Source organism: Carcharodon carcharias, chromosome 25 (genome assembly GCF_017639515.1).
Source record: "Carcharodon carcharias isolate sCarCar2 chromosome 25, sCarCar2.pri, whole genome shotgun sequence".
Lineage (NCBI taxonomy): Eukaryota > Metazoa > Chordata > Chondrichthyes > Lamniformes > Lamnidae > Carcharodon > Carcharodon carcharias.
In genome coordinates, this window is record NC_054491.1 from 46,643,380 (window position 1) to 46,659,342 (window position 15,963).

At 46.2% G+C, this 15,963-nt stretch overlaps 1 protein-coding gene across 1 annotated transcript in view; it reads right to left on the bottom strand.

The window, feature by feature from the left end:
• Nucleotides 1–15,723, bottom strand: part of LOC121269599 (zinc finger protein 385D-like) — a 123,518-nt gene extending 107,795 nt beyond the window's left edge. Inside the window, exons 1-3 of the mRNA XM_041174299.1 lie at nucleotides 15,678–15,723; nucleotides 8,081–8,223; nucleotides 5,063–5,173 (exon numbers count right to left, since the gene is read on the bottom strand). Of these exons, the coding sequence (XP_041030233.1) occupies nucleotides 5,063–5,173; nucleotides 8,081–8,223; nucleotides 15,678–15,723 (300 nt within the window). The remainder of the gene's footprint in view (nucleotides 1–5,062; nucleotides 5,174–8,080; nucleotides 8,224–15,677) is intronic.
• Between the last annotated feature and the right edge of the window lie 240 nt (nucleotides 15,724–15,963).

A 15,963-nucleotide genomic window follows, 5' to 3' on the forward strand; every position in this document is an offset into this window, starting at 1 on the left:
CGGTTGTCGTGGTACCAACGACATAGGTAGAATTTAGAAAGAGGGTCTTGGTGGAGGGAATGATCAGCCAGAGACTAAATTATTACCTGAGCCACAAGCAAATTGGATTATGGTCCATAAGATTATAGAGTTACATGTGTGGCTCAAAGCTTGGTGTGGGAGCAATATTTCTTATTTTAAAAGTATAAATTTTTAATTTAAATTAAATCTTAAAAGTTTCTTATTTCTGGTCTCTCAGAAAGTTAAAGGGTAGGTGGAGTGAGCAAGAAAATGGAGTTGGAGCCCAAGATCATATTGAATGGCGGAGCTGGCTCAATGGGCTGTGTGGGCCAGTCCTGCTCTTACTCCTTGTGTTGGAAATGGGTTTCGATTCATGAGCCACAGGGAGCAGGACTGAGGAAAGTGGGAGCTGTACCGTTGGGATGGTCTTCGCCTGAACTGCACCAGGACCAGTGTTCTGGCAAGTCATTAACTAGGGTGGTAGAGAGAGCTTTAAACTAAATAGTGGGAGTGAGGGGTCAGGTGAAGGAAGATGTGATAAATTAGCGAGAGAGGGCAAGGCAAGAGAGAAAGGTAGCAATAAGGGAATTAATAATCTGAGTGCAGCAGGAAGGGACAAAGCATACAAACTTCAGAGCGCACCAGCAGATTAGGCTAGAAGTTGCAGAAAAGATTTTAAAAATCAGAATTAAAGGCATACTGCCTGAATGCACACAGCATTCACAATAAGGTGGATGAACTGATGGCACAAATAGAAGTAAACAGATATGATCTAACTGCCGTTATGGAGAACACAGCTGCAGGGGCAGGAACTGAATGTTCAAGAGTATTTGACGTTTAGGAAGGATAGGCAAAAAGGAAAAGGAGATGGGGTAGTGATGTTAATAAAGGATGAGATAGGTATGTTAGTGAGAGAGAATCTTAGATCAAAAGATCAAGATGTTTGGGTGGAGCTAAGAAACAGCAAGGAGCTGCAAACTTTGGTAAGAGTTGTCTATAGGTCACCAAACAGTAGTGGTGACATAGGGCATGGTCTAAATCAGGAATTTAGAGGTGCAAGTGACAAAGGTAATACAGAAATCATGGGGAACTTCAATCCACATATAGACTGGGGGCTGAAGATTTTGCTGAGCGGCTGGGCACATCCCTCAGCTGCTTGAGTGTAAAGTGACACATGATGACGTGGGGTGAGCATCTCAATATCATCGCACTCACACGATATTTCAGTCGGCGGGCAAGCACAGGAGTTGGCAGTGCACCCGCCGACAATTAACAGGCCAGTTAAGGCCATTAAAGTATTAATAGAGTTCCATTTTTCACTGCCCGTCCACCCTTCCGGTTGGCCGGCAGGTCAATTAGCCAGGCGGCCTTTGGATTTTTTTATGAAACCTCGTCCACGGGCAGGACGAGGTTTCCAACAGGAATTCCAGTTTTTTCTAAATATTGAGGTGTCATTTATAACAAGTCCCTGCTCGTGACAAATTCACATGAGAGGACATGTTTTTAACATTTGTAAGATTTTATTTTTTATTTTAAAAATATTCAGCTCCCTGAGGCAGCTCTGTGTATCAGGGAGCTATCACTGTGTGCAACCGCGTGCATGCACAAACTTCCATGCTCACCCTGCCCCTGCACCCCCCCCACCCCAGCAGCGCTTGGCATTGTCACGCGTGTTTCACACTGGCTGGCCGGTAATTGACCGGCCAGCATGAAATCAATGTCGGGGCCCGATCTGGGGCACCAGTTGGCTTCACAACCGCTCTCGGGCCCTCCCGCTGGGCCCACCTGAGGAGGTCAAATCCTGCTCTGAAGAAGAGTCATATGGACTCGAAACATTAACTCTGTCTTTCTCTCACAGATGATGTCAGACCTGCTGAGTTTCTCCAGCAATTTTTGTTTTTTGTTTGAGGTAAAATCCTGCCCTCAGTAACCCTAATTAGTACCAATTCTGTGGAGGATGAATTCCTGGAATGCATACTGTTTTCTTGAACAATATGTTAGGGAACCAACTGGAGAATGGGCTATTTTAGGTCTATTGTTGTGCAATGAGAAAGAGCTAATTAATAATCTTGTACAGGAACCTCTCCACTGCCTGTCTACAATCATACCTTCTAATGTAGTTTCCCAATCTACCACAGTCAGTTTGCCCCTCATCCATTCGTAGTTTCCTTCGTTTAGATTTAAGACCCTAATTCCAGATTAAACTAAGTCAATTTTAAACTTAATGTAAAATTCTGTCAAATTTACATTCCTTTAGGGCACAAAAATTCAGCAGGAAAAGTGATCCAGCCATGGCTAACTAGAGAAATTTAAGATTGTATTAGGTCAAAGGAAGAGGCTTATAAAGTTGCCAAAAAGTAGTAAGTCTGAAGATTGGGATCAGTTTAAACTTCAGCAAAGGAGGATCGAGAAACTAATAAAGAAAGAGAAAGTAAAATATGAAAGTAAACTAGCAGGCAACTTAAAAATGGACTGTAAAAGCTTCTGTAAGTGTGTGAAAAGGAAAAGTTTAGTAAAGACAAATGTGGGCCCAATACAGGAAGAGACAGGAGAATCTATAACAGGCAACGAGAAAATGGCAGAGAAACTAAACAAATACTTTGTGTCTGTCTTCATGGAGGAGGATACAAAAAACCTCCCAGAAATACTAGAGAACCAAGGGGCTAGTGAGAATGAGGGACTGAAAAAAATTTAGCATTAGTAAAAAAGTAATACTGGAGAAATGAATGGGACTGAAAGTTGTTAAATCTCCTGGACCTGATGATCTACATCCCAGAGTGTTGAAAGATGTGGCTGTGGAGATAGTGGATGTATTGGTGGTCATCATCTGAAGTTCTATAGATTCTGGAACAGTTCCTGGAGACTGGAAAGTAGCAAATGCAACTCCACTATTTAAGAAAGGAGGGAGAGGGAAAATAAGGAACTACAGGCCTGCTTAGCCTGACATCAGTTGTAGAGAAAATGATAGAATCCATTCAAAAGGATGTGACAGACATTTAGATGGATGTAAAGGATACTTAGAAAATAACAGTGGGATTGGGCAGAGTCAACTTGGATTTCTGAAAGGAAAATCACGTTTGACAAACCTGTCAATGTTTTTTGAGGATGTAACTAGCAGAATAGATAAGGGGTGGGAAGGGGGATGGCAATGGATGTGGTGTACTGGATTTTCAGGGGGCTTTCAATAAAGTCCAGCAAAAGAGGTTAGTAAGCAAAACTAGAGCACATGCGTTTGTGGGTAATATACTGACATGGGTTAAGGATTGGTTAACGGATAGAAAACAGAGAGTAGGGATAAAGGGATGGTCCTCAGGTTGGTAGCCTGTGACTAGTGAGGTACCGAAAGGATCAGAGTTTAGGCCCCAGCTGCTTCACCATTCAATTAGATCATTGCTGATCCATCTACCTCAGCATCACTTTCCCACACTATCTCCATATCCCTTGATGTCATTAGTCTCCAGGATCTATCAATTTCTGTTTTGAACATGCTCAATGTTCCACAGCCCTCTGGGGTGGAGAATTCCAAAGATTTGCCACCCCGAGTGAAGAAATTCCTCCTTATTTCAATCCTAAATGTCCTTTCTGAGATCGTAACCCCTGGTTCTAGGCCCCCCAGCCAAGGGAATCATCCTATCTACATCTTCCCTGTCACACCTTTTGTAAGTTTCAATGAGATCACTTATGATTCTTCAAGAATCCTCTTCCACAGCCTCCAGTTCCTCGTGCCTGTCAACCATCCGGACTCACCATGATGTTCCATCCTGCCATCTTGGGGGGAGCTGGATGCCTCCAGTGGTGGGCTTTTTATGTGGGGGTCCTCCCTTTGTCTATCGGGGATATGGCAGGGGGAGTGTAGCATATAGCAGTCCCATGCAATAGATGGTTAGTCATACTCAGGCAGCGTGTAGTCTCTGCGGCCTGGAGGAGTCTATGGTTCTTATTGATAGAGTGTGGGGCATTGCAGCATCTCCTCCCTTATCCGAAGGGTCTCCTCCTTAATTTCTGGTTGCACTTCAGCCCCAAGCTCCTAATGTTTGGCCACCCAGTAAGGAGGAGGGGTGGGGCAGACAGATCTGAGGACCTCCTCGTTGGCATTCTCCTGGGCCTGTCCAAGATGACCATTAACTGGGAAAGGCAGTGGGCAGTCGAGGGGGTAGCCTGACTGCCTGTCTCTGTTCTGGTGGTCCTGGGGTGGTGGGGGGAGCATGCCACATCCACCAGTATGATTGAGGCCCTCTGTGACTGCAGGGTACCAGAGGCTGTGGGTTTGGAATGCACAATCGATACCAGAAATCACATTTAATTTAAGTTTCCTTCAAAGTTTTGGTTTGCTTTTGCCACAATGGATCAGTGCAGCTGTTTTAAATGGGACAATCAATTTGTTGTTGTGCCTTAAAAGAGGAATAGTAGCAAACTGAAAGAGGGTTTTCTTTTCGTTGGAGGTGCACAGTCTGACATGTGTACACCTGCAAATAAAGCCTGTCAGTGAGTAAAGACTGGGCTCCAGAATTACACGCTTCACCGCTGGGTTTCCTGCATTTGGAAAGGCAGAGCAAGCAGGACATACGTGAAGAGAGAGAGAGAAAGTGGCAGAGAGAGAGGAAGTACAGGAGGGGAGAGAGGGACAGGAGTGAGGAGAGAGGGACAGGGGAGGGGAGAGAGGGACAGGGGAGGGGAGAGAGGGACAGGAGTGGGGAGACAGGGATGGGGGAGAGGGACAGACAGAGAGGGACAGGAGTCGGGATGGAGACAGGAGAGGGAAGAGGGACAGGAGTGGGGAGAGGGGGCAGGGAGAGTGGGACAGGACAGGAATAGGGAGAAAGTGAGACAGGGAGGGGGGACAGGGTGGGGAAGAGGGATAGATAGACATGAGCTGAGAGAGGGGCTCAGGATATGATCCTATTAAAGGATGTCTAAAAGCTGGTCCACGTATTAGGCAAGTTATTGGCATTTGTATTTTTTCTGCCACCAACATAAAACAATAGACAGTGTTTTGAAATGTTCTCCACAAGTGTTTTATTCTAATCCCGTGAACTGGCCCAAGTTAAACGGACAGACTGACCTGGGAGTTGAAACAAAGCTGGCAAATGTTGCAGGAGTTGATCTGCCTCTTGTTTGGAGGGAAGGGGATTCCAAGAGGGTGACTAACGGCTGCCCTGAGCACCATGTCGGTCTGTGCAGAACCAAAACACCCAAGGGTAACATCAGTACAAAACCATCATTGACTGCACCACAACACAACCCTCCCGATAGCGCTGTAACAAAATGATCCCCACAATACTGAGCCTAACCTTAAAAATGACAACGAATGACAATGAGTGTCAAAGCTATGGCCCAGGGTCGGTTGGTAGTTGGCCTGACAATGGGCGGGAAAGCTGATGGCAAACCTACCTTGGCCGTTTGGGGGAGCCTCTGTTCAATCTTCTGCCCGACAATCCCGCAGCTGCTATTGGGGTTCCTGTCCCTTTAAGGGATGAGATTCCTCCAATTAGAGGGCTGGCAGCTTTTCAGCCCCAGCATCCATCGCCACCAGGAAAGGTGGTCAGTGTTGGGACTGCACCCAGTCAGAAGCAGTGTTGGTGTCCTCACGGTAAGGTAAGTGAGGTCAGGGTTTCCAGGGCTCTGGGTGGTGTTGTCCCAGTGACTGCCTGATTAGGAGGGTCCCAGCACCAAACATGCAGGGAAGCCACCAGTGTTCGCCTGGTGGTCCCCCTACATGGCGGAGGATCCATTTGCTGCTGGTAAAATGCCCTGGTGGCAGGAAGGCAATAGACAGTCGACCACTCACCCCCTCTCCTGATTTATCAGCTCCCCCACCTCCCATTCTCAGGCCACTCCTCAGCCAGTCCAATAAAACCCTGACCAATGGTGTCTTAGAAATGATGCTGCAGATAAAGTGTCATGTCAGAATGATCTAATAGCACAGACAATGAAAAGGAATTAGCATCATGGGCTTTTAATTGATTGAAAGTGACAGTTTTTCACCATTTTGTGACTCTTTTCAAGGCTTTAGCCCCTCCCATTCACTGGGAATGATGTGGGAGGAGAATTAAAATGACAGATTTGCACAGGCCGTTCTCAATGTGATGTTTTCACTATCCTCCTCCTGTAGCATTTTGACTATTTTCAGTGTAGTCTATCCCCAGCTACTCACTGTTTGACCTGCATTAGGATCGTGAAGTAGGAGAGTAAACCCAGATTAAAGGTTATGACATCACTGAGACCCAGTTACAATTTAGACATAACTGAAAGATTCTAAGTTCTGATGGGCTAAAACCTGGTTTCTTCCATTTCTCAGGGACAGGGCCAGAATTTTCCAGCCTTCCCATGGAGGGTTCCCCTGCAATGGGACCAGCGAGCCACTGAACTCTCCATTCACATCAGCGGGACTGGAAGATCCCATGGTCAGGAGGGTCTGGAAAATTCCAGCCAGGATGACCCCATGGCCAGTTCTGCTGAGACAGGCAGGACACAAAATTAACCTTCCAGTGATGTCCAAATTGCGTAACTGCCTCCTGATTTCACTGAGTTCAGTTTGCAGCCGAGTTCTGGATGCGCTCCTGGCTGGCGTTGTGCATGGATAGTACATGTTCCCACTATCTTGCCCTCTGAAAGGGAGCAGCCCTCATTACACAGAAGTTGGTGCCGACTGCCTGTAGTGCAAATGACTGTAAAGAGAAGGACACCAAATGGAGCAACAGCCAAGAGAGACGGAGAGGTCTCCTGGGTTCTCGGGTGTGATATTGAAGGCCTTTGTCCAGGAGGTTGACAGAAGGAGAGAGGGCATGTTTCTTCAGGGAGTCTGAAGACCCTGAAGGACCACCCTCAGGAGGGAATGGAAACTGGTGCCAGGGAGGTGAATTCCTCTCTGAGCTGACAATAATGCTACAAGAAGCCTAATGACCTCACACAGGCGGTCCAGGTGAATGCGCCTGCACATTACACTCACGATTCAGACCTAACATCCAAATGCTCCACCTCACCCTGAAGCACATTCCAATGATTCCAGGCTCACACCCACCTCTCCCTCTCTCTCCACACTATCCAGCTGTGGCACCCACACACAGTGTAACACGCTCACTGACATTCTATCCCCCTCGGGGGAGGGGAATGGGGGAGGGGGGGTGTGGGGCAGGGTGACATGTAAGGAGGCAGAGCTCCATTACCTAAACCTTCCATTGCATCTTTCATTACCAACACCAATCAGGATGATTGGACATTCCTGCCCTTTGGCCCTTCTCAAATGTTGGCCTCTGATTGGCCAGTGGCTCTTGGGGGGAGGTGGTGGGATTTCAAGCTCCAGGGTCCTTGATCACATGGGAGGCTCAACACTGACCAGATAAGTGCCTGAGTGCACTGAGGGGTATGGGAGGTGCTATGTCACAAGAACTAAATCCCAGCTAGCATATAGATAGCCACTTAGCAACTTACATCACTTAACATCTTTAGAAAAGACAGATTTTCACCGGCACTGTCAGGTCAGGCTTAAAACCAGGCCCCAGGCATGAAATTTCCCAGTCCCTTGGAAACAAAAGGCAAGAGTTGTTCTCCTTGGAACAGTGGAGGTGAGGGGAGATTTGACTGAGGTGTACAAAATTGAGGGGGGGTCTGGATGGGAAGGGCCTATTTACTTTAGCAGAGAGGTCAGTAACGAGGGGGATAGATTTAAAGTGATTGGTAGAAAGATTAGATGGAGATGAGGTAAGATGCTTTCATCCAGAGGAACTCACTGTCTGAAAGGGTAGTTGAGGCAGAAATCCTCAACTCATTTAAGAGGTTTCTAGATATGCAGCTTGAGTGCCCTAGCCTGCAGGGCTACAGACCGGGATCATGCTGAGTGCCTCGTTTTCCGGCCAGCACAGACACGATGGGCAGAACAGCCTTGTCCTGTGCTGTAAGATTTCTATGATTCTATGAAATTGGAGATTTAAAAGCTGGTTTTGATGTTTTTCTATTTACACACTTCTCAATGTCTCTTCATTCCCTCCCTCCCTCCTCGCATTCTGAAATCTAGATACTGGCACACCATTGATTTGTTTTGTTGCAAATGGAGCCTTTTACTGTTATAAGTTTTACTCACTGGATTGACATTGTGAAAGAGCCTGATGGGAGAAAGGACATCAAATGGGAAAGAGAGAACTGGCTTCACATCCATCATGCGTTGTATCATTGCAGTGTGAGTCTGGCCAACTGCTGGGAGTGTCTTCAGTTGATTAATGCTACCTAGAACAAAAAACAAAGCAAATAAAGATTAGTTATCTCTGAGAAACGAGGGTAAAGGGATTGGATATATCAGAACGTGATGGTGGTCTCTCAGCAATAGTTCAAATAAAACATGGGATTTGCATCCTAAGCTCCTCCATCTCACCATCTCTCTCTCTCTCTTCTTTTAAAACCAACCTCCTTGACCAATTTTATGGTCATCTGTCCTAATATCCCCTTCATTGGTTCAATGTAAGTTTTGTCTGATAATACTCCACAGAAGTGACTTGGAGCACTTTACTGTGAGAAATGAGCTATAGAAATGAAAGTTGTTATTATTGTTGTGTTTGCTTTTATTAAAAGTGATGACAGTTCAAAACTTATTCATTGGCTGTGGAGTGGTTAGGCAGCTGAAGTCCAAAGGAACAGGAGTACATACTTTCTGTGAATGGTCTGCACTGTGCTCAGGAGGGGTTGGATGTAGCAAGAATATGAACATAATTGGCTGTGTTAGGCCGTCCCTAATGATAATTCTCTGGCTCAGGGTATTTTGATTTGCCTCTTGGTGGGTTACAATGTCTCAGGGTGCATTTCTCCATCTCTGATTGTATTGCAATGTCTCCAAGTATATTACACTGACTCTGGATTCAATACACTGTCTATTGCTGTTTTTAAAGTTTTTTTTATTGGATTCATATGTAATCCTACTTTTGTTGTGTTTTTACCAGAATTTACTGAACAACTGGCCACACAGAGGGTGTGTGGGTGAAAGGTGGAACTTTCTGCAGAAAGGTTTCTATTGAAGTCAGGAAGGGCTGCTTGGGTTTGTGGTTACCCTGGGCTCAGTTGGAGAAACTCAGTATCTTGGTGAAACTGGGAGTGACAGCTGTTATTTAATCTGAACTGGCCTGACCAAGGATCCAGGAACACAATACTAGCTGTGCTCCCCATCCCAAGGTGGAAATTGCCCAGCATCGAGGTGCTAAACACTCAAAACCAGCTCCGCTGTGCAGGACATGTCGTTTGTATTGCTGACGCCAGACTCCCAGAGCAATTGCAGAGTTCGGTCACAACAGGAGACTCCCAGGAGGACAGAGGAAACACTTTAGGGATATCCTCAAAGCATCTCTGAAGAGGTCAGACATCCCCACTGACTCATGGGAGACCCTGGCTTGTGACTGACCAAATGGGAAGACACCACACACAATGAGAGATTTCATCAGGGACGGGCTGGGGTGAAGTCGCAGTGTCAGAGACAGCGCACTAACCTCCAAACAACCCATCTACTCGACCCTTCAAACACCACCTACCCCGCTTGTGGCAGAATTTTACGACTGGGATTTTACATTCCTGCTGTGGTCAATGGGGTTTATAATGTCTCGTCGCATTTTCTGACCCTGTCCCTGCTGAAATGGGGCCATAAAATTCTTCCCAGAGAGTCTGCACTTATCTGGACTGATCAGCCATCTCAGAAGCCATTGAAGCGGAGAGGAAGGGAGTCGTCCTTAATTTTGAGAGGCTGCCTAAGAAGAAGGACTGTGCTGTGTGAGAGAGGCTGGTGTCAGCTCACACCCTGCAGCCCATGAATAAACATCAAAGAATGTTCATTTGTTTTCCAAATAGCAAAGACAGACAGTCGCCATAGTGAGAACTGTTCTTGAGTTCAGGTTGTTTTGGAATGGGTCAGCCCTGCCCCTTGACACCGGAAGGAGATGAGAATAAACTGCAGTCAATGCTATCAACCTTAGTGAATGAAACCTGGACAACCTGCCCTGTTCACACTGTTGATCCTGAACCTGGTACTATTTGTATTAAACTTCAACTAAACACTTTCACTGTCTCATGGTGTTGGGCTCACAGTTTGGTGCTTGTGGAGGAGACACAGTCCACTCATTATTAATCTCATAGACTGCTGGCTCCCATCAAAATGGCAAAATCTATTATTAGTAAAGGCTGTGGCCAACTTGTACACTGTTCGACAAATTATACCTGTTTTCACATGCAATAGAGTAAAGTGAGTCCATGACCAATGGATCAGATCTAAGCTCTGCAGTCCTGCCACATCCAGTCGTGAATGGTGGTGGACAATTAAACAGCTCACTGGAGGAGGAGGCTCCACAAATATCCCCATCCTCAATGATGGAGGAGCCCAGCACATCACTGTAAAAGGCAAGGTTTTGCAATCATCTTCAGCCAGAAGTGCCGAGTGGATGATTCATCTCGGTCTCCTCCGGAGGTCCCCAGCATCACAGATGCCAGTCTTCAGCCAGTTCAATTCACTACACATGATATAAAGAAACAGCTGAAGGCACTGGATATTGCAAAGGCTACAGACCCTGACAATATTCCAGCAATAGTACTGAAGCGTGGTGCTCCAGAACTTGCTGCACCCCTAGCCAAGCTGTTCCAGTACAGCTACAACACTGGCATCTACCTGGCTATGTGGAAAATTGCCCAGGTATGTCCTGTACTCAAAAAGCAGGACAAATCCAACCTGGCCAACTACTGCCCCATCAGCCTGCTCTCGTTCATCAGTAAACTGATGGAAGGGGTCATCAACAAGCGGCATTTGCTTAGCAATAACCTGCTCACTGACACCCAGTTTCGGTTCTGCCAGGGCCACTCAGCTCCTGACCTCATTACAGCCTTGGTTCAAACATGGACAAAAGAGGTGAACTCCCAAGGTGAGAGTGACTGCCCTTGACATCAAGGCAGCATTTGACCGAGTGTGGCATCAAGGAGACCTAGCAAAACTGGAGTCAATAGGAATCAGGAGGAAAACTCTCCACTGGTTGGAGTCACACCTAGCACAAAGGAAGATGGTTGTAGTTGTTGGAGATCAAAAATGGGACGCTCGATGAAGATTGCAGTGTTCAGTATCATTCACAACCCTTCAGATACTGAAACAGTTCATTCCTGCATCATTTCAGCTTGGGCTGACAAGTGGCAAGTAACATTCAGGTCATACAAGTGCCAGGCAAATGAACATCTCCAACATGCAAGAATCTAACCATCACCCCTTGACATTCAATAGCATTACAATCACTGAATCCCCAACTGTCAACATCCTGGGAGTTACCATTGACCAGAAACTGAACTGGACTAGCCATATAAACACTGTGACTGAAAGAGCAGGTCAGAGGTTGGGAATCCTGTGGCAAGTATCTCACCCTCTGACTCCCCAAAGCCTGTCCACATCTACAAGGCACATGTGTGATGGAATACGCTCCACTTGTGAGTGATTGCAGCTCCAACAACACTCAAAACTCTTGACACCATTAGGACAAAGCAGCCTGCTTAATCAGCACCCCATCATCCTTTCACCACCAGTGCACAATGACAACAGCATCAAAATCCCAGTGACAGTGAAGCATCAATGATATAGTTCAAGTCAGGATAGTGTGTGACTTGGAGGAAATATGCAGATGGTGATGCTCCCAAGTATCTTCTGCCCTTGTCCTCCTCGGTGGTTGAGGTCGTGGATTTGGAAGGTGCTGTCAAAGGAGGCTTGGTGAGTTGGTACACACTGCTGCCACTGTGCGTCAGATGTGGAGGGAGTAAATGTTTAAGGTGGTGGATGGGATGCCAATCAAGTGGCCTGATTTGCCCTGGGTGGTGTCAAGCTTCTTGAGTGTTGTTGGAGCCGCACTCACCCAGGCAAGTGGAGAGTATTCCATCAGACTCCTGACTTGTATAGAATGGACTCCCATACAAATAATTAATACTATCCCAATCCACAGAAAAGAAAGATCAAGTCTGGATTGGGAATGGCCATGATTAAGTTTACATATAGTTGAGCTGTGGATTAGAGTTGAGTAATGCAGATTGTAATGTTAGCTGCTTGTTGTTCTTTGGTGAGATGCAGTAAAGCAGCAAACTCACTTTCAGGGAGAAGCATAAGTTTACACAGAGCCAGGCATTTCACCAGATGTATACACTACAAATAGCAGGTCATCATTGGAAGAAAACAGGATAGTATTTCTGAAAAAAGAGACAAGCTGTCAAAGCTTTTCATCGTGCACTCATCAGGACAGACACAAGAATACCAAATTTCAAAGAGAACAACAATTTATACTGTATGAGAAAAGGGTGCTGATTGATTAGCAGGTGGACTCTGGTTGGTTCAGGTGTTGTTATGGAGAATGTACCAGGAAACAGTTAACCCCCAAGCTTTTGGTTAACTTCAAAAAATACACATCAACTCAGATTGATCAAGGTGTTGCCATGGAGAATAGGAACATTTGTTCCCACTGCTTTTGTTTAATTGTAAAAGAAAAAAGGATAGAGAGAGGTCAGCCACACATATAAGGCTTTTGAGTGAAGATCTTTTTTATTTATTTATTCATGGGATGTGGATCTACTAACTAGGCCAGCATTTATTGCCCATCCCTAGTTGCCCTTGAAAAGGTGATGGTGAGCCGCCTTCTTGAACCGCTGCAGTCGCTGTGCTGTAGGTACACCCATAGTGCTGTTAGGGAGAGATTCCAGGATTTTGATCCAGGCACACACACCACATCCCTCAATCAATAACACAGTTACACAACCAGACAGCTTTCGCACACCCACACATTCAAACACACACAAACTCATCCACCCACACATAACAGCCACACTCACACTCAAAAAATAGTGCTCAGATTCACATAGGGTTGAAATACACAACTCCCTCTATTTTTATTTACAGGCACAGATATCTAAACACGTGAACAGTGCTGCACTTGCCTGTATATAGATACACACACACACACCCGTATATATACACACAGACATTTTTGCGGTACTCTTGCATGCGTTCAATGTTCCTGTATAAGTACTGACTCTTATTCATAGCTTTTGTACACACAAAGCCCTCTTACATATGCTTGTCAAAATGCAACCCTTGCATTTGTGAAGGTAGAAAAATAGATTCCCTTCACAATTTTCGTTTTCTGTTTGCCTATCTTAAATACAGATCAACCAACTTTCTAACCTTGGAAGTTCAGGTAGCTTCCCTTAAAATATAGACTTAAAGTCTGTGTCTATTCTTTGAATGAGCTCTCTAATTAGTGCCACTCCCCTGCCCTTTCTCCACAGGCCGTGCAAATCTCTCTTTTCAAGTATTTATCTAATTCTTCGTTAAACGTTACAATTAAAACTGTTTCCACCATTCATTCAGCCAGCGCATTCCAGAGCCTAACACCTCGCTGTGTAAAAACAACCTGCCCTCATCCTGCCTCTGGCTCTTTTGTCATTTATCTCACATCCAAGTGCTTTGGTTCCTACTTGAAACAGGGTTATTGCTAAATTCGCTCACCTGCTAGAAATGCCCACACCTGGTAGAACAAGGAATTTGTTATAAAAGACAGAGTGAAGACACCAACTAAACAATTAAGTTGAGGCAAAATGAATGAAGAAAGCTGCTCATCTCAGAGTCATGGACCAACGCAGTCGGTGAATTAAACGGTACCAAAACTAGTCATTTACTAAGCACCAAGCACAGTAGAATGAGTAAAGTGTGTATGAAAGTACATTACAGCGATTACTTTAAAACTGCAACTTACCCAATAACATGGCTGAGATAGGTGAGGAGATAAAGAGTGCTGGAGGTATATCTCCAAGTGTGAATGAGGCAGCACACCCAAGCTTTACAAAAGCAACACACAGGAGCTGATATTCAATCGCACCTGAATTCCTTCATAAATACCAGTAAATAGGAGCCACATCAATGGTCAGTCTGACAGGCTGCACCCCTCGGGCACTGCTCATGCCTCATTGATTGGTTCAGGCGCCTGCAGGAAGAGCACAATGGCAGGGCTGTTAGCAGATCAACAGCCAACTTCTGCAACACTCTCCAGCTACTTCAGTAACTGCTTCAGTGTGTGTACAACTGCCCAGGACAGGAGAGTCACCAGACTGAGGTGGGGTTACAGAGGCTCTGGCTGCTCCAGGTTAGAGCAGAATGTTACCTTTCCCTGCTTTGAGTTTAACATGAGAGAGAAAATGTGGAATGGAATATGGAACACAATCATGTAATTCTCCTTGACAGAGTATCACTCAGTCCTAGGAACACGCAGAAAAAATCAAAAGTTAAAAGTTTGGGATCTGGAATGCTCAATCGGAAAAGGTGGGGTAGCTGATACTGAAAGTAATTTTAAAAGGGAGTTGAGCAGGTGCTTGAGGATGAGGAATGTACAGGTTTACAGTTCTTTCAGAGAGCAGAGACAGGCACAGTGGGCTGAATGGCCTCCTTGTGCTGTAAGTTTGTATTTTCTGTGATTCTGTGAATGACTCCATCACACTCAACCGCCGGAATTTTCCGTTCCCATTGGCGTCAGGCGTCATTGGCAGGTGTGAGCGGACAATATGGTGGGAAGGCCTAAAATAGGTTTCACAACGTCGTAAAGCCAGTTTGCGATCATCCATCAATGGTGGGACCAGGTTTCCCACCGCTAGTCATTGGGAATGTTAGTCATTATAATCTGTGCGTGCCGGAATCATCCCCCCCATGCTGGGAGGCGGTGATGTCCCGGGATTAATAATCCAGAGGGCCAGGGTGATGTCCAGGGGACCTGGGTTCAAATTCCACCATGGCAGATGGTGGAATTTGAATTCAATAGAAACCTAGAATTAATAGTCCAATGATGACCATAAAACCATCGTCGATTGTTGTAAAAACCCATCTGGTTCACTGATGCCCTTTAGGGAAGGAAACTTGCCGTCCTTACCTGGTCTGGCCTACATGTGACTCCAGACCCACAGCAATGTGGTTGACTATTAAACAAATGCTCTCTGAACAAGGGCAATTAGGGATGGGCAATAAATGCTGTCCTAGCCAGCAACACCCACATCCCGTGAATGAATTAAAAACCCCGGGCACTTGGTGTGATTGCACACTGTAATGTTTCACAACAGCATTGAAAAGGCATGCACCAGGTCAGCTAATCTTCAAGGGGAACTGAGAGGTGATTGCACACTAACACTCACCAGGGCTGCCCATTCAACTGCTAGGTTGATGTGCCGCGTGTTCAGGTGAGGGCACAGGCAAGTCACTTTATCCTGGATGGCTGACAGTGCGGGGGTTGTGGGGGGGGCAGTGGGGGGTGGTGGGTGGAGAGGCAGCACAGTCTGGTGTGATTGGGGGGGAAAGGCAACGTGGTCTGCTGGGAGTGTACAGGCACACATGCGGATTGTGAGGGGAGGGAAGTGGCCAGGCATTAGGAAGACCTTGTATAAAGCGACCATTTCTTCACAGCTGAGACAGTTCAGATGCAGCTACATTGATATGCTTGGAGTCAGGCCTCTAGTTTATCTGCCCACTCAAGCAACGCAGAGGCATGAGAGAGCCACCAACTGCTCCAGAGCTTTTCACCCCTTGGGCACAGACTGCAAACTAATGAGTGTTTTAGTGAACTGCAGAGCAGTTGTACGACTGCATGCCTTGTACAATCTCCTTGCTAAAGTTGGCCATGGAGCAGTCACTGGTGGACCTCACTCACGGCCCCTTGCAATGTCAGCATCCTGGTTCGGACCAGCCTCCTCCATGGTAAGCCAACAGTGCAGCCTTGCAGTGTGGGTTAGGAGAATGCCTGTACCTGAGCTGAGAGCACAGCATGCAGTCCAATGGGTAAGGCCACTGCCAATTGGACAGGTGGAGAGGGGCGGAGAAGGGTGGGGTTTCGGGCAGCCATGCAGCACACTAAACTCTGGCCATCCAATTGGCAGCCAGCACTCTCCGCGATGTGTTAAGGGGCCTCCAGACTTAACCAAGAAATGTTCTTAGTA